Below are 18,983 nucleotides of genomic sequence, written 5' to 3' on the forward strand. Positions count from 1 at the left end.
TCGTGTCATAAATAGCTTCCAATGTTTTTTCTCTTCAAGATACAGATCTATTTTAAAGCTCCTAAAAAAAAGTTCAAATTAAGCCCAAGATCCAAGTTTTTCAGGCCTTCTGAACTGATGTTCAGAGACCTTTGTGCGGCACCTCCCTGGTGGTCCTAAGACTGAAATGCTGCACACATCGACCCGCTTTCGCTTTAGAGACCATCAGCACAGCACAAGTCTCTCAAAGGGTATCTGGTCTGAGGGATGTTCAGGACTCAAAACAAGGCCAGGCCAAGCTACAGCAGGGGGACGTGGGCACTCCTAAATCTTGCAGCTTTAGGGGCTCCTCTCATGCTGAGTAGTGGTTTTGTAACTCCTATAACTTCCGTTATACATGTACATACATTTCTTAGCGTAAAATACAACTAACTGCTTGAAAAAGCCTCCACTAACTTTTCTCTTGAACTGAAAGTAGCTCCTCCACAAAGTGGAAGTTTTCACCCAGACTGTATGTTTAATACGGGATATTCACGTTTTAACTAGAAAAAGACAACAGATGTGTAAACTAAGAATGCTACGAACTGTCAGCTCCTAGCAACCAAACCTAAAGACTTTTGGGTTTGCACCTCATGGCCTCAGACGTTTGATGAAAAGAACTCTTCTAAATATTTGATCAGCAATTTAATTTCCATTGGACTCTTTCAGGTGGAGAGAGAAGGGCAGGTTTCCTGCAGAGAACCACAGGAGACTTTATAACACATATGATCTAAACGGAACTTCGGATCTGAACTCTGGGGAGAAACCAAACATCATTCAACACCTAAATGCAGCCATGATCCAGATTTAAGGAGTTCTGGCCACATATCGGGTTTGGGTCCGATTTTATGAAGCTTAGAAGGAAGAGCATGAATCTGTGGCTGCCTCTGCTGTTCTTTTCTGAAGTCACCTCTCAGTGGTTCACACAAGTCCAGCACTTATCTCTGGCTGCATGCAGATGCCTCCAAAACAGCTAATGCACCATACGCCCCCACCTCAGTGCTTTTACTTGGATCCCTCTCCTTCCCTATTCCCCCCTCCAGTGCCACCTGCTCCTCCCTGGACACTCAGCCCTCCAGCTCCTGCTCTTCGTGTCCTCAACACTCACCACATCTGAATTAAGCAAACATGAACCACAGCCAGCCAAGCTTTCTGCTTAGTGACACAAGAGTTGGCAATTCCAGAGCCTGGCTGCTACAGAGAGAGGGGGCCAGCATAACAGTACAAACGTCATTCAGAACAAATTACATACACTCACTGTCCTATAAACATACCTGCCCTGAACACTCAGTGGAATTCCTCACAGGGCAAACGGCCTCGGAAACTGTTCCCCTGCTCTGAAGAGCAAATTACACAGATGCTGGAAGCACAAGCAAGTCCAACATTGAGCCATTACGCTTTCACGTATCTAATTTGTAATAGACTAATTCATACATTCATTTTATACTCAAAAGGGTCAGGACCGCCTCCAAAACAATCAGGCAGCATCTGAATAGATTCCATGTTAGAAAAGATTCATTCTGCTGTCACTGGTGGTATTAGCTATGAGTTATGCTTTCTGGTTTCCTGTGTGGGTTTGCAGGCATGACAGATGAGAACAATAGGATCACTAGTTCTTCCAGTTAAATGGCTCTCTGTACACTTCACAAAAAGACTAGACACTCAGGGTCTAATCTGTTTCTCTTACTTTGGTTCTTCTGCTCGGTGAACTCTGTAGAGGAAACATCTTTCCAAGCTGCATCCACAGAAGCACAGCAATGCCTTAGCCCCTTCCAACACAGCTTCCAACAACAGTGTTTATTTAAGCTGCATAACCAGGCCCACTAGTACCACAAAATATGGGTAAGGAGAGAAACAGGCCTGTTCTCACTACATACTTAACCCAGCAAGACACATAGATCTTCACAGGCAAGTTTCTTGTCTTCAGTATTTTGTCCGCTCCACTGCTCAAGCCTATTTATTCACATACTTGCTGTCAGAGTCACAGGATACAATACCATCAGCAATTTTCCTCTAAAAAAGAAAAATACTCTCTTCTGCATTCTGCAAATTTAATAGCTCCTCATCCCATAATTATTACCTTCACAGTCAACACATTTGAAGATCCAAAATGTTTTGCAAGCAAACGCCTGCCAGTGCAGAGTAAGAAAAACCAATAAATTAAAAAAATCAAAACAGCTTACTGAGAGTGACTGTGTCATTGATCCTGAAGCTGCAGAGCACTCTGTCAACATTACGGGCATGTCGAAATCCGTTCCCTCTCACGACAACCTGAAACGACTCTGTAGCAAAAGAGACAGTAGATTATTGATACAGAGAGAGACAAAGAATGGTCATTTAGACAAGGCACATACGTCAAAAGTTTTCACTTGACATCTCTTGAGCTAAAATTTGCAGTTTAATGATTTTTAAGTTTAAAAATTATTAAAAATTTGGCTTCCACTCTCTCTCTACCCAATTTCAACTTGAGGTTTTAGAAACAGCAAATGATACAAACCAGAAACAATTTAACTCACCTGTAGCGAGAACTTTAAGCCCCAGAGACACTGAGATTTCCTCTCCCCAGGCTGCCATTTTAAATAGCAGAAACTTTTGGGTGAAGAAAGGCAAAAGTATCCTGAGAAGCTGAAGTGCTACTTTCCTAGACACCTGCAAAATTGCACCAATTGCCATGAGTTTTGTCACAACCCTCCCTACTAGCCTGCACCCATGACCACGAGTCCCTGCCTGGACTCATTCCCATACAATGACAGGGGATTTAATCAGTTTTCTAATCTTTGGAGAAAGGCTATGATCTCAGAGTCTGCGGGCATTTCTCCAAGTCTTCCTCTCTGCTGTTCTTCCAGATCAACTCTACAAGGTCACTGCAAGCTGTGGCACAAGCAGAAAGCATCAAGGACAGTCCCCAACACCTGAACACTGAACTCCGTGGTCCTTTTTGGAACAAGCAGGACTGAGCAATGAGATCATATCCTCACAAGTCTTTCAGACCACTCTACCATCCCTTGTTACTCCAGCTGCTTGAGCCCAGTACTGGGAAAGGTTTACAAACCTTCTGCAGCCACCAGCGTTAAGACTGCCTTGGAAGGAAAGCACCATTTTCAGACTTTCAGATTTTGAAACAGGGCCATAGTCACAGAAAATTTCTGGCAGCAGACACAGGAACTCAAACTCTGCAGTTCCCCATGGTGAAGGAAACAGCCCCCACAATTCCTGTTACTATCTAGGAGAGGCACTCAGATAATCCCCACTGATGTTTCGCTGGTGAATATGATTTGAACACAAAATGTTTCACTGTCCAAGACTTGCAGGAGTAATCACAGTGCATCAGAAACACCACCCTGGTTTTAAAACTCCCAGAAGCAACAAGGAACCTAGTTTTTGGAGAGTCAAAGTTTTTGCCTTGCACTTTACAGTCCCCATCTTCTTTCATCTCCCTCAAGGACTCACACACTGTACTTGTCAAAAAAGCAGATTTGCTCTGGAATCTGGGCTCCCTTCCAGGTCCCGCTCGTTTACAGCCAAGTTGCAAATCATCCCACCACATCTAGCCAGGGAAGCTGCCTCACAGGCCCATGATGTGTTGTCCAAGAGCATTTGGGAAGAACGAGAAGAAGGGCTCTGTTCTGGAGTGTGGGGGCTAGTGAATACTTAAGAGAAATCACAGAAGTCTCAACTGCTGGGGAATGAGAGTTCAAGTACAGTCAAAGAACAGCATATCAATGATGTCAGATTAACCACAGGGATTCTGTCTCTGCTTGAGACTGAAATGAGCAGATACGGACCCTGCATGTCTGTACCAATGCAAAACCAAATCATCAAGAAACCGGCGTTTCAGGTTGATGCGTTGTTGTTGAAATTCATTACCCAAGTGCCTGGGACCAGTCTGCAGTGCAAGAGGTAGCAGAGCTATACCTGCAACAATTTATTTCAAAAAGACACTAATGCACCTAACTTTCATATTCAATGGCACTGTCATTAGTCTCAAAGCCCTAAGTGACTAAATTAGCTGCAGTTCAAGAGCAACGGAATATTTGCCCAAACTCAGAGATGAGGCCTTGAATTGAGCATCTCAATAACTGTTGACATTTTTCAAGGTTAAGATATTGCTTCTCTTGTGAACTACCGGCCAAATTCCAGTGCGAATGGTTCATATAAAACCCTTCTATCTTTCCTCTCAGCTGGCTCTACTGGATACAGCTGTACATTACCCCTACATTCCCATTAAAACACAATGAATGGGAGTGATAAGATGTATAAACAACTGAGAAGCAAGTCAGAAAGTGTTAAAGATGGTTAATAAGTCATCTTCTACTTATAACATTACATAAGCATCATTGTTTATCATTGTTCATCACATGTAAGTATGTATTTTTTAGAAAAATCTGCGTGTAAAGTGGGTCTGAATGTTCACAGAATTTAATTCCCCAAGCATTTACGGAACATCACTGCACTGTATCAGAGACTGTCATGACAACAATCATCTACCATGCTAAGGTAGACAAAGCCCTGTTTTGTAGCCTCTTTTTAACATAAGAACTATTTAAATGACCAAACAAAATGAGAAATAGATCACTGAGTATTGTAATTCATGTCAATTATGCCATCTCAGCTTCAAAACCCAAAATGACTGTAGCAGCATGCACAGAATGCACTTCTTGGGTATTTAGTGTGGTGCCCTGCACCTGCTGGGAAAATACACCGACCTGTGTATGTTTAGGTATAGAGGCAGTTGCTCCAGGAATAGCTGATGCTGGAAGGATGATTGAAGCAGCTGCTTTGGAAGTGAAAACAAAGAAGTAATGATAACTGGCTTTCTTACTTGGACTACCCATGTAAGAAAAAGGAAGATGCAGAACTTGTCAGGGACCCATCCTTCTCTACAAACCTCAGTGCTGCTCCCAGCCTCTCTTCTTAAGGAGATGCCACACACTCAACAAACAGTAAGGATACACTTCATAAAATGTGAAGGATTCACAGGAAGCAGATGGAAGAGGCCAAAACAGTTCTCAAGCTTTCTTTGAAAAAGACTGGGTTCTGCTGAATGCAGAAATGCTTGCCAGGACTTTAAAGCCACAGTGTGCACGGTGCAGCCATTTTAGAACAAGCACACAAAGAGGGGGCAGTACCATTCACACAGGTCAGCTGGAGGATGATTAAATTCTAGTCCTCGGTCACTGTATCAACCCTAAACGCCTAAGAAGTGTTCAAAGAACATTAGAAGCCTTTAGATTTGACTTTCTTCATAGTTTCCTAAGCAGCACTTCCCTCAACAATCCTCCTCTGACATGATGAATTTGTAAAACTCTAAACCTAAGTCTTGTTTTCTGATTTGGTTTGTAATTTTGCAGCATATCTACTTCAAGTTTGGCACAGTCCAAAACTGGTTTGACAGAAAAATAAGTTAGGCAAACTGTCAAATTCAAGCCTTTTCTGTAAGAAAATCCCCTTTGACATCATTTGGCAGAAATATGAAATGTGAAAGCTACTGTTAGATGAAAGTCACCAAAATAGCAAAAGGTGTAGCTCCAGTTAATTAGTTCCTTTTTCACTCTCCAGCAATTAGAGAGACACAGAAAGATGTATTTTAGGCAACACGAACAACTAGGGCCTCAATTTATACTTACCTCCTGCACATATACTGGAAGGCTCTGCCGCCAGAATTTCTATACAGGATTTCTTCAAAATCTAAAAGCCAGGAAAAAAAGTCATTAAGTATCTCAGACTGGTTTCTATAGAAACACAAATCCGAAAGCGTGAGAGAAAGAGAGCGCAGCTTGTTCTCACATAAATGCTCAACTCAACGTTGCCCTCTGCACTCGCGTCACACTGCGCCACCTTCGCTTTTCACTTTAAGCCAACCACACCGGTGTCGTTGCTCTCCCACAGCAAGCTCCTGCTACGGAGGAAGGCAACGACGCCCTCAGTACCTCAGCACAAGCTCGCCTTGGTCTGTGGTACAAGTCATTATGCAGACTGTGATCTGTAATAGCTAAGGGGCACCCTGAAGTGTTAGCGAGGGAACGTCACTGCCCTCTCTTTGCAGCCCCACTTTCCTCTCCAAAATTATTCTGGAGCCCAAAACTCCAAATAAAATGTCGCAAGTTTGAGCTAAGTTGTTTACTTTTGCATGAAAACATCTTGGGAATATCTACATAATCATTCCTCAAGTCTCAGCATAGGGGTTCAAGCTTCTCGAGTTTTTAATCAGATCTACAAGAGCATACCCGAATGCATCCTCAAAGCTGCACTGTGATTTCAAATCAAGATGTATGGACAATCGTTCTTTAACTGAATTTAAGCAGTATGTCTTCATAAGAATTGGTACTGCCTTTAACCACTTTATGTGGAGACACCGATTTACACAAACACTTCAGCACCAGGCTTGGCAGACTGCTTGCAAGGCAAGAGGAGCAGGCTAGAGCTGGATACTGTTTACTCCCATACGGTGCTAAAATTGCTCAAGCTCTTCTTTGCATGCAGCAGCCTTTCCCCTGCTCTGAAGGCCAACTCAAGTTTTTGCCCGCACACAGTCAGCAAACTTGCGACAGTGGCCGTAAGCCCCCGTGAGAACGGCAGCAGCGACCGAGAGCTGGGGGTGTTCAGCGCCGGGCTGAGCAGCCCCTACACGAGGTAATACTGATCAAAATTTAGGTCAGCTCCAAGAGGCAAGTAAATGTCAGCCAAGCGTCATGACTCAAATCCAACATGAAAATTATTTTCCCAACTTTAAATTGAAACATCTGTAAGGAACGAACAGCAACCAATACAATAAATTCTCTACAAAAAAGATAATATATTTTTTCTCCACAATCATGGCTCTCTGCCCCAAATACCTAATTGCAAGAGGTACAGATAGAGCCATGATTTATTTTTTAACACTTTTAAACAAAAGTCTGCGTTACTCAGAAGCAGGGCTGGTAGAGACTGAAAGAGTACCAAAGGACTGAAGTAACCAGGACCGTCTGAGCTGCTGGCAGCCTGACAAGTGAGGAGAAAGATTTGCAGGAACAAGGTTATACAGGAACTGTCAAGTGGAAAAAAAGAGAAAGTCAACAGTTGGGAACTGAACTGAAAAGCGCTGGAAGAATTTGAAAGGCAGAATAAGGAAAAACGCACAAAAAATAAAGAGCAGTGTAAGAACACTCTTCCCAAGTATCCACCTGTAGCTAGCTATCCACCCATCTCCTGTCAGTCCTCTACTGCCCGCCCCTTACTCACTCCAGGTCTGGCTTCTCTGAAGATACAGCATTTTTCTCCCAAAGTGATTGCCAGGGCTAATGAGAACAATGAAGAGTTGCAGTTTTTCCAAGTATTTTTCCTCCCCACGGAAAAATGTCTCCTTTAAGAAGAGAATCTTTTCACATTTTTCTGAATTCCCCCTTAGAGTCTGCTCCCCTCTCCCTCAGCATACCCACAAGTTTTAATACGTATTTTTCTCCCCATGTCATTTCAGCAATGAAGCGAAAGGTGAGAAGCAGGCAAATGAGTCAGAGGACAAATGCATGAAAAATACAATCAATACTTTCATGGGTTGTTTTTTTTTTTTTTAAAAATCAAGTAAAACCTCACATGATTAAGTTTGAATTTCATGATTCAGTCATTTGCAAACATTCACGCTGTAAGCCAAGTTGGATGGGGGGGGTGGAATAGCAGGTGCCTCAATTAGATGATGCAGAGCTCCCTTCCAGTCCAATCCATTTACGTGACTATAAAAAGCTGGCCTTAATGGCTTTTTATAATGCCAACTGCAATATTTATTTTGATTTAAAATAATGTTTCCAATGCTCCAAGCACCCACCCTAACTTAAAGTGAAAATCAGGAGCAGTAACTACCGCGAAAGAATTCCTTTATGTCTCTTCCTCGTCATAAAAATAAATTCAAAAAGGGCTTTGACATATTCATCGTAGAAGATTTCATCAGATCTCCTGTTCTCTTCTTTCCCAAGGACTGCAGAGCCCTGTGGGGGCCGTGGGGGCACTTGGTTCCCTGCAGGCTGGCTCCTCAGGAAAGCAAAATAACAGGCAAGCGCGGCGATGCAATCTCCCAGCTGAGAGCCTATGAACCGCTCCAACAGCGTACGCGGGAGAACTGACTCCACATCCTCATTCTCACAGGGAGAACCACGACAGTTCTGCTTTACCTGGTAACCGACTGCAGGCCTCGAGGCAGCTTGCCTTGGCCTCCATGCAGAAAAGCACATGAAGCCCGTGCTCACTGTCGGCGAGGAAGCCCCGCATTGTCTCTAGCGGCACACGCTGGATGACCAAGCTCAGATGCCCAAATCAGTCTCCTGTTGTACTCTACGGGGCTCCAATTACCCTCCAGCCTCACACAGGCTCCAGGGAGGATCTCTTGTTAATATTTGTTGACATGCCAAACACAAAATGCAACACATCCTTGTGGAAGCATGGCTTTATTTGTCACAGCCATCTCTGTCAGGACAGGACGGAATCGATCACTACCTGTGACCGATGTAGGTTCCTGCCAGCAATGCATTAAAGCCAAGAGCCAGGAGAGGCCCCGCAGGTCACCCGGGTGCTTTTAGAAATAAAAGGGCAGAAAGGGAGTGAAATTCTGCAGCTGCTGGCAGCTTTCATTTGGTATTCTGCTCCACAAGCATGCAGGCAGATTACTTCACCAGAGCAGCTGCATATTTCTTATACATTTTTTTCACCAAATTTGGGAATTCTAATTAGCAAACAGGATGCTGAAGCTTAATAGAAGGTTATGGTCTAATCAGTGCTAGTGTGAATGACCCACAGTCTGAGGCTAGGTACTCATTATCAAGCTCTGTTGAATTACTAAATAACGAAGTCTGCTGCCAATTACAAAACAGTAATTTATTTATTAAGTGTTTCCTGGCCAGTAATATCTGCATGAGCTAAGTAAAATAAATATATGTAAGTCCTTTTTAAAGATGCATTTGGGGGAAGAAAGAATGAGAAAGCATGACCATATACCACTAAAAGTAATGAGAAACTACACAGTTGAGCCTGGGGGTTCACATCCTCAACTTGAGGTGGGTAAGCTTGCTACCCAAGCCAAGAGGCTTGAGCTGCTGACTTTCTTTTTGGCCTATGTAGAAAGGCTGGCTCTGACAGAAGACAGATTCAGAGCATCTGTGTGAAGCTCCTGCTCTGAATTGCCCTCTGGAGAGCCCATCCTTCCTCACCAGCTGCAGAGGCTCAGAGAGCCCAGCTTGCTGACCCTCTCAGTGTAGGTGTACAGCTCGGACTACACTTTAGCAGGGCACACAGCTGACAGACTCTTTGTGTACATTACGGACTTTGCCCATACAGGACATGTCCTGCAAGGGAAGTAACTTTCTCTCATCTCTCTCCCTGCACCAGGGAATAGACAGTTTATCTATTTGCAAGTGTGGAGGAGTGCATAAAAGCATCACCTCATTCCTCACATTTCGTCTACCAGACGCTCACATCAAGGTCTCACAGAAGCTACCACACTGCACAGACCCAGCGCTGCAGTTTGTGTTACGGAAGTATTCAGAGACGGCATATCCAAGCTAAAACGTCCTGGGGTAAAGGAGTACATCAAACTGCCACATCAATTCTAAGAGTTGAGGCCACAACCTGAAAAATACTGAGGGTAGGTGGACACCATTGCAAGACGAACCAAAAGGAATACACAGGAAATGAAACTGGAAAGGATGAATCATTTGCACAATTTATACAGACAGGAAACAGTTCTGCCAACTAGTTCATACTACTTCATTTCTTATACATCACAACTGCTTCATGAAGCTTCCTGCAACTAACTCTGAGAATCCTTTCTAAGGGACCCCAATCACATCTCTATTTGAGATAAGCTCCGAGCTACTGCCACTGCTGAATGCATGGCAGGGATCAGGGAGTATTCTTCTTCCAGGAGTCTGCTCTTTCAGTCAGTTCCTGTCAAAGGCTCAAAGCAATGACAGGATCCCTTCCTGACTTTCATACTGCTCTGTGTTCCATCGCCCCCAGCACTCCTATCAAAGACACACTGAGCAGTAGCTGAACGTGAGGTTCAGGTTTTCCTTCTAAGACTTGCTCCATTTGCTTTAAATTGACAGGTTATGATCTGCGGAAACTTTTCACAGCAAAGAAAAAATTAATAAATTACTTCAGTTCCTTCCATTTGTTTCCCAGCTCACAGCAATCAGATGTCTGCTTCTCTACAAGATTCTTCCCTCCTAACAACCTCAAATTCCCTGTTAAACATGGGGGAAGCTGAAGTTTTAGCAGTGGCTTTTTCACAACGAGGAAGACAAAGCAACTGGCTTGCTTAGTAAAAAAGTCACATTGGAACTCTCAGGAGAGAAAGGACCAAAACCTACAGTGCACTGAATGACTTTAGCTCCCATTTTTAAGAATCATGTTTTTAAGCATGACTCCAGCATGGGGCTGTATTTTCAGCTCATTTAAGCACAGACTCCAGGGCATGGCCTGAATGGCTTGGTGGAGCTCAGTGGGAGACTGTCCTTCTCGGAAAGCACCGAGCAGATCTCTCTGCAGCTGCTAACTCAAAACTTGCTGGCTCCCACAGAAAAGGAAGGGCAGGTGTACTGGAACATTTGCAGACCCACCACCCTGAACATCTTTGCTCAACAGATGTAGAGGCCCAGCAGAGGCCAGCCTCAAGCTCCACCACTCCCAGCTCCCACCCTCTTCCTCATTCCAGAGGGACTTCTAAGTCCACTGCCTCTGTGCACACAGAGGGTTGAAAAAGATCTACTCCACAGGAGAAGGGGAGGAGGGAAGAGTCAGGCTGCCTCAGCAGAATACAGGGCAGTTCACATCAAATCACTGCAGAGCAGAACAAACCCAGGACTTCACATCTCTAGAGTGATTTCGAACACTAACCTCCCTCAGGCTCATCAGTTGATCTTTCCTTCCCCTGTTGTATCAGCCAGCAGCTAGTAGGCTAAGCAATCCCCTCTACACATGGCTGAGCATCCTTGCTATACCAACTCTTACATAGGAATTGAAAGAAGCTTCCAAATCTCATGGCTCTTTCAGCATTAAAATTCTTTCCTGTGACCACAAATGCTTTGTTTCTTTGCTCCAGGACAGAGGTGACTTGTGAGGACAAGAAAAGGAATGAGGGAGCTTATTTTCCAGCTAGAACAGGTGTCTACAGATTCTTTGCTATTCTACAGAGCGATTAACATCTTCTTACTATTCCCTTCACACATCTCCTTTCTACCTAATCTATTGCAATCACTCCACTGAAACACAAGTGCTCAGGTCACAGACTCACTACTATACAATCACACTTCCTTGTGACTCTCCTTTCCAGGCTGGTAAATCTTGCACCAGTCAGCTGAAGCAGTTCTTGACTAGGTTCTGGAGGCTGAAGTCTTCCCATTCTGTTCAGTATAACTGGAAAGGGAGTCAGAACTGCTGCTGGAACTCATTAAAAACAGCTGCAAAGGGAATGCAGGGCTGGGAAGCAAACTAAGGTTTTTGTTGTTTTGTTGCTTTCTTAAACGACATGCAACACCTGATTGTCCAGGAGAATTGAGGCATTAGCCCCACACTTGGACAGTGCCAGGAAAACTAATAAGCAAGGGATTGTATTCCATCTACACGCGATAGCACTAGGGAAAATTGAGCGTGTGCTGAGGGAACAGTTTTGCTTGGTACTACACGGTCAGAATAGTGTGCACCACTGTAAACACAGAAATCTGAGAGCCCCTTGGTGAACCCACCCACCCTAGCTTCGAGTTGTATACTTCATCTGTGTTTTATCAACTAGAACACTCACCAAAATGAACAAAACACATGTCCTTAAAAGGATTTCCCATCCTCCTTTGTAGCCATGGGAAGTAATCTAATTACAACAGTTAGGGGATATGACTGAGCAAAAGGAACAGAAAAATACTGAAAGCCACCTGAAAACATACTGTTTCCTCGTGAACGCTTGGCACGTTTTACACTTACCGTGAAAATGGCACACACTTTCCTCCTATATTGCCTTTCCTGCTCAGTCAAGGGAAGTGTTGGTCCTAGGTGAAACAGTATTAGGCCACCCAAAGTTTTAGAGCTAGAAAGAGGGATGCCTCATCAGGCAGCCTTATTTGCCAGTAAAGACCACGGAGCCATTTACATGACTCGTACACAAGCCATGGGAAAGGAAACAATCCTTATCCCCCTCCCTCTGCCAGCCAAAGTGCTAGCTCTTATCCCAGCCCCTCAGGAATGGGCCAGCTCTGATATGCTGCACCCAACTCTTTGGGGAAACGCCAGGAATTGATCAATCTGAACTGGGAAACCGAGGTCTGGGTAAGAAAAAAAAAATAGCCCATTTGTCAGGAGCCCAAACGTAGAAAGCACGGGTTTGGGGATTTTGGCATATATAGCAGGATCCCTTCCCCCATTCTAAACAGGTGAGCAGTGCAGCACATCCATCCGGACAGCAAAGATGCTAATCGAGCAGAAGGACAGAGACTAAGCAGGGCCCCAATCCTTCATACAGAACGTGCTCTAACACACCTCCGCTGTCCCAGTCTGTGGCAGCCATTTTACAAACTGTCACCAGGCACCTAGTCCATTCAGTCAGTTACTTCCCATCAAGGAGGGAGACAGACGATAATATTTGGGCTCAAAGCTTCCTGCATTGTGACCTATTGATAAACTCTACCTGGAAGTAGCAATATGAGTACAAACAAAGGTCAGTTTCTTTGGATCAAACGTTTAAGCGATTTATTAGCAGTTAGCAGGTCCTTGACCTTCAACTGTGCAAGCGAACACAAACTAATGTGCGCACACACGCAAACACATGATTAAAAAAATACTTACGGAGTCTATGATCCCCTGAAGGGCTTCAAAACCATCATTCACTGGAAAGACATGATCTTTGCTGTCGGCAATTCTAGCCAGCTGACAGAGCGGTAAAAGTAAATAAAACAGAAATGCAAAGAATGAGAAAAATTAGCCAGCAGGCAGCAAATTAAGACTTCTCCAGATTCCTCCACTTGCAAGTAAAAAAACCCAACCGAATACTCCACGTACTCTGTACGGATCGCTGGTGCGTTACACTTTGTCAAGCATTGAAAAGTTAATCTCTTTAGACTGATTGATTTTAGAAAGCTCTGTATCGGGAATCAGAAAAGGCTTCCCTTAACTTCAAAGGCAAGACAGAATGTGGCTTTCACTGATGCCCATTTTTATTGCAAAAACTGTCTCCCACTTGATTGTAAATCACCCAGCACGGTAACTCCCCAGCCAAAATAGGCCACAGCATCAACATGACAGGCCACTAACACAGCAAAACCCTTCAGCACATACATCACTTAAACCAGGAAACTAATCAAAATGATTGAGTATTTTCACACAGAGAGAAGACTAATGCAAATTATAGCCCATCTGGAGATACAAGCCTCATTCACCTTTCCTGTCAGGGCAGAGATTAGACTATTTGTCCCAGGCTCAACCATCAGAGCACCAAGAAGAGGAAAGCAAGGAGTTATAACAAGAGATAGTTTCCAAGTGAGGGGAAGAAGGGCGCAGAAGAGCATCTGGAAGCCTCCATGACAAGGAAGAGGGCCATTCACGAGGCAGCGGTAAGATGAGGGGAACCAGGGCATCACCTGTAAAGAGCTACATGCAGCTTCACTCGTCAATAGCATGCTACGGGTTAAGGCAAAAATACAAGGCCAATTCAGAAGTAATGAGCTCTCCATGCATCTGCTGGAGCAGAATCAAGTTTTACTGCTGCAAGGCCAACATTTGTTATAGTAATTCTCTCCCCTGGCAGAGGTAGCATCAACCCAGCAGGCCTCTGTGGCGTTTCCTGCAGCATCGCAAATTGGAGGCAGCCACACATTCCTCCCTAAACCCCACTGGCTCCACCTTTCCAACTCATGTCACTCAGAACTCCCATTTCTCGAGCAAAACACCAAACTGCCAGCCTCCTGGTTTGCAGCCAGGGAAATACGCCAGGCAACTTTCCCCTGCCTGCTCCGAGAAGGGTAGTAAAGCAGCTTACTGCTTGTTGGCCAAGACAGAGCAGCTTCTGTAAAGCAGGATGTTTACAGTTTCCCCAACTCATTCCCCACACTCCTCCTCCTAGTGCATTCTGGGGCTGCAGACACAGCCATCTAACTCCAGTTAATTTCTTCAGCATCTAAATGACTTCAAGTAGCAGCTGTCTTTGAGGTCTGCTGCTTTAGATCTAGTCTCTGCCATTTTTATTCCCTCTTTGCTTTTCCCATGACTAACTCTGGGTTACACTAATCTCTAGCTTTGATTCAAAGGAGATTGTTCTAAAACAAGTTTGTTTTGACTCTTTTTTGAATCAGTGTTTGTCTGAAGCTTTGTTAGAAAGCTGAAAACCTGGAAAAGCTCTATTCAATAACTATTTCAGCTCTCCACTTAGGGGCTGTACAAGTGTTTCACTCATTTTAGAAAAATGTTAACTGTTACACTTGGAGTGAAATGTAATTCATGGAGATACTGACATGCATATGAAAAAACTACTAGTCAGGCTATCAAATGGGAAAACACTGTAAAATATTAGTGTACCTAATGGAGCTGTTTGCTTTTTACAGCATAGTCTTGCCATGAAAGAAAAGCTGGACCGAAACCGATGTGTTACATGGAAATACCTCAATTTTACTGGGGGGGCAAAAGTCCCCACAAGCTCCTTCTGCTTACAGCTTAAGCCAGACTGATTTGCTGTTCTTCATGTGCCTTTTCCTCTGCTTTCCTCCACCATCAGCAAGCATCACTGTGGCATGCAGACAGAGGGACAGTTCTCCACAGACAGAGATTCAGACAGAGAGAGGCTTAAACCCAACACCCAGACCAAGACACTTCAAGCACTTCACTTTAGACTGTGAGCCAATGGAAGGAGAGGAAAACCACTTGAGAAAGTGATCCAGGAGCACGCACACGTGCCTGTGTTCAACAAGCACCTTTGCCAAGGACCTCAGTAAACAGGAGCACCTCATTTACCTGGGTCTCATTGAAGTCTTTCACACCAACACAATAGACTGTTGCTCCCAGGTCACGTGACCGGTTAGCCTGGAACAAGGAAAGGAAGGATGACATGGATGCAAATGTGATGGGAGGCAAGTTTCTGGAAAGGTCTTAATCATAAATTTAGTCTTTCTCTGTAAAATAAGCAATGCAGGGGGCTTGTCAAAAGAGAGCTTTGAAAGCTTTCCTCGAAGATTCTGCAACACCAGGTTTTATTTGCTAGTAGAGCAGCTATTTGTCTAGAAAAGCAAATCCCAAGGTATTTGGTGGTTTGGGGTTTTTTAAACCTGATTAGCTCACCTTCCCAGCTACCCCAACTTCCTAACATTTTGTCTGTCCAACAGATGTAAGACAGACTAAATCCATTTTATTTTCATTCTTTAGGACACATCCCAGTCTAACAGTAACCTAAAATGTTTTGGTATTTCCTACTTCAGACATGTGTGCCTGGACTCATGATATCCCCAGGTGAAGAGACATTTCATTCCATCTGCTATAAAACTGCATCACTCCCACTACTTACACAGCACCTCAAACTAACAAAGGCAGAACATCCATAGGTTTGATCTTTCCAGGTTATTTCACTGACATGCAGATGAAGTTGCATTTACTATTCAAAAAGCAACTGTTCTGAATGCTCTTGCCTGTGTAAGTACACAGTAAGTAATTTAACCCCATTTCATTAGAACAGGAACACCTGATCAAAACCCCGTTCCCAGAAAGGATGGTAGCAAGTCAGGTCATATCAGAAGGCTGCAGCAATTCAAAGCAAAGTGCCTTACAAGAAAAGCATCGTTCGTTTTACACCAAGAAACTCAAACCCAAACAACTGAAGCAACTCACAGTATAAGAGCCGAGTTCAGGATCTCCGTTCTGCTAGCACACTAACTGTTCCTCCCAAACCCAAAACAAATGTAGCACTTCTGACCTCTCGACTTGTTCATTCACCTCTAAAAACAAACTTCTTTTTCTCATGGATGTTTTATTTCAGAAGGGAAGAAAAGGAGGTGAACGGTAAGGAGGGGAACTCTAGTTTCACAACATTTGTGCTGCAGCAATACTGATTTTTTTTTTCCTACAAAACCATTCTTTTTGTTGTTGCTGGATTTAAAGCCACACTTTGGACACACTGAGAGGAAAAATTCTGTCCATAGCAAATTCATGTAACAATACCATCTTCCAAGTTCAGGTCATCTTAATTTGTTTCACCTCTTCAGAGATGACTACCAAAAGGAGATCAGTAGCAACATTACACAGCAAAGCTTTCCAGTGCTCAACATATTGTTTCTCTAACGTTTTGCAGAACATGCTAGTTTAACGAGGGCGTTGAGTATACATGCTTGAATCTTGGAAACAGTTGTGGAAATTTTGGATTTGATCATCTGAAGGGCTTTCTGATGTGACAAAAGATTATAGGAACAACAGTCACCCTCTTTCGGCAGTCTTTACTTTTTGTGAAAGAAGAAAAGCCCAATTGAGAAGATTCAGGTATTTCCCAGAAGAATCCAGTAAATACTGAAATTTTTCCGCTGCAAACTATTCCTTCCTCTGGGTTCTTTTTTTTTTTTTTTTTTTTAACTGGAAATTTAAACCTCCCTCCTTTCCTGAACAGTCTGTTTTGATGAGCCAGAAGCGTTGCTGCTGTTAATGTTTATCCTTAAGATTTATGTCTCAAGATGACCAGAGGGAAGTTTTGTTATTAGGGAAAAAGGTTTTCCCTGTCTTTTGTCTTCAAAGCAGCAAGCCCAGACATTTCACTGTCTCCCTGGCTAAAAATGTGAGAGACACTTACCTCCCTCTCAGAGTAGAAAAATAAGTCTTCATGGAGTTCTCCATCTGTCAGCGCAATGATGACACTTGCAGTTCTGTAACCTAAACACACAAACTCCTTTAGTCCCTTGGTTTTGAGTCGTATTTGTCAAACCAGCCTAGACCTGTTAGCACACTTAAAGGACTAGAAGAATGGACAGAAGAAAGGACTAGAACAGTGGACATCAAGCCCATGTCCTTATCTCCCTTCAGCCAACCAGTTCTCAGAAGATGAATTTCTGCACACTTTTTCCACACAGGCATCTGCCTTCAATACCAGTTTTATACCACACTCCTTTGATGTGCAATGATTTTTAATTGACAGCCCCTCGTAACTATTTCAATATTTCAGACCAGTAGATTAGACTGCAGCCATCAAAAAAATGCAAAGTGTTTCTAGCTATTTCCTGATGTTATTAATGCTGTCAATTCAAAAAATCCAGAGATTTTTTTCAGCTTGTGATAAAAATCTCCATTGGGATTTAAACAGATATGGTAGGAAAACGGTCTAAAATCTTCAACCTGCCTACGTAACATACTTCAGCAACATAATAAAACCTTGCAGTCTTCTCCTTGTATTGAGCTTGGGGTTTACAGGTTTATATTAGCTTTCAGGAGTGGCCAAATTGAATTAATTCATATTTCTGACAATGGACTTGCTACAGATCTGAAGGAGCTCTGTAGGTACATCTTGCACAAACACTGTCATGGAACGATAAAGGCTAAATACGTCAAGGTGTGTTAATTATCAGCCTTTTAATTTCTTCAACCATCTAGGGTATTTTCCTGCCATATCAAGTAGCTGTGCCTTTAACAAGCTGTTGCTGAAGAGACAAAAATCCAAATGAGCCACTTCAACTACCACAGAACAGAGATCCGAGACCTAATTGTGTTCGTGCCACTCAGAAATCCCAAATTTTAAAGAACACGGTAATGATGCAACAAGAAAGTCAAGTGCTTGATAAACAATAAGCCACAGGCAGGGTCATTCACGTTGCAGATGCCCAACTCAAGTGCCCAGGCTCCTTCTGTAGGAAATGGAGAAAAGCAAGCGCTTCTTGTACAAACTCAGGAGCCCAAATGACCTCCAGAGACGCCCTTCTCCCTCCATCAACTATTGCAGGAGCCCTAGGACCTACTGCAGGTGGCATAAATGCTCCTTTTAGTGGAGCAAGGACAAATGCACAGAATAAAGACGAAATACACAGGCAAACACCCAGACTTGAGGACCCAGTTGTCCACTGCTTCTTGCATATGGTGGCAACTTATTTACACATACTATGTACACCAACATGTAAAAGCAGCATCAACCCCCAATCGAATCGTTCTAGCTACCTGTTCCATTCCGCTGCAGTCAGATTTTACAGGTGAGCCCCAAAGCTGTGTGGACTTAGTCACTACTTCAGTTTATTCATATGTGGCCCTGCAAAACCATTAGGACTGGCTTTGTACCTGAACATCTGGATGCCTGTCTTTTGGTTTCCAAGAATCAATGGTTATATTTCTACTGCAGGGTTTGAAGTGCAGAAAGTTTTTAAATTAACTTCACAGAAGGAAAGGACAAACGTTTCTGCAACTGTCTGCACTTACTACTGGATTTAGAAATTGCTTATTGAAAAAAAACTTGTACCTAACAGCATCTCTGCATACTCATGTTTCAGAAGGAAGAAGAAATGGTTACCTGAGTCCTCAAGCAAAAACAACAACATAAGGTACCAGACAGTTTTGGTAAGAGTAGGTACTTTCAGTCAGCCTGGCTTCTCGCTTTTGGCCTGAAACACATTCATTCCTGATCTGGATCATTAAAGCTCCACCTGTTCTTTTTCCTTTTCAGGAACAACTAGCCTGAATAGCATTGCATTCCTGTAAGAATAGGAGCCACCCCCAGCTTTCCCGCAATGAAGCTGCATTTCAAATCTATTAAAGTTATCAGCCAAAAAGAAAGAGAAAAAAAAAATAATTCAATGGATCAAGAAAGTCTCTCACCGTGAACATTTTCATAGTAAATCTGTTCACTTGCCTGAAATTAAATCAGAAGATTATTAGCAATTAATGAATAATAATACTTTGTGGGCACCTACACATGCACCAGAAAGAAAGAGAAGATGGCAGTGAGGATGTCAGGTTTGCAGTGTGCACACACCCTCTGCTTTCACAGACATCTCCTTCATAGA

At 43.3% G+C, this 18,983-nt stretch overlaps 1 protein-coding gene across 1 annotated transcript in view; it reads right to left on the minus strand.

Moving 5' to 3' along the window:
- Nucleotides 1-18,983, minus strand: part of ANTXR1 (ANTXR cell adhesion molecule 1) — a 105,470-nt gene that overhangs the window by 71,534 nt on the left and 14,953 nt on the right. Inside the window, exons 5-10 of the mRNA XM_086477108.1 lie at nucleotides 18,796-18,829; nucleotides 16,793-16,872; nucleotides 14,977-15,045; nucleotides 12,820-12,900; nucleotides 5,646-5,706; nucleotides 2,202-2,300 (exon numbers count right to left, since the gene is read on the minus strand). Coding sequence (XP_086333234.1) covers nucleotides 2,202-2,300; nucleotides 5,646-5,706; nucleotides 12,820-12,900; nucleotides 14,977-15,045; nucleotides 16,793-16,872; nucleotides 18,796-18,829 — 424 coding nt within the window. The remainder of the gene's footprint in view (nucleotides 1-2,201; nucleotides 2,301-5,645; nucleotides 5,707-12,819; nucleotides 12,901-14,976; nucleotides 15,046-16,792; nucleotides 16,873-18,795; nucleotides 18,830-18,983) is intronic.

The sequence above is a fragment of the Leptosomus discolor genome, chromosome 23 (assembly GCF_034619465.1).
Source record: "Leptosomus discolor isolate bLepDis1 chromosome 23, bLepDis1.hap2, whole genome shotgun sequence".
In the NCBI taxonomy this organism is placed as follows: Eukaryota; Metazoa; Chordata; class Aves; order Leptosomiformes; family Leptosomidae; genus Leptosomus; species Leptosomus discolor.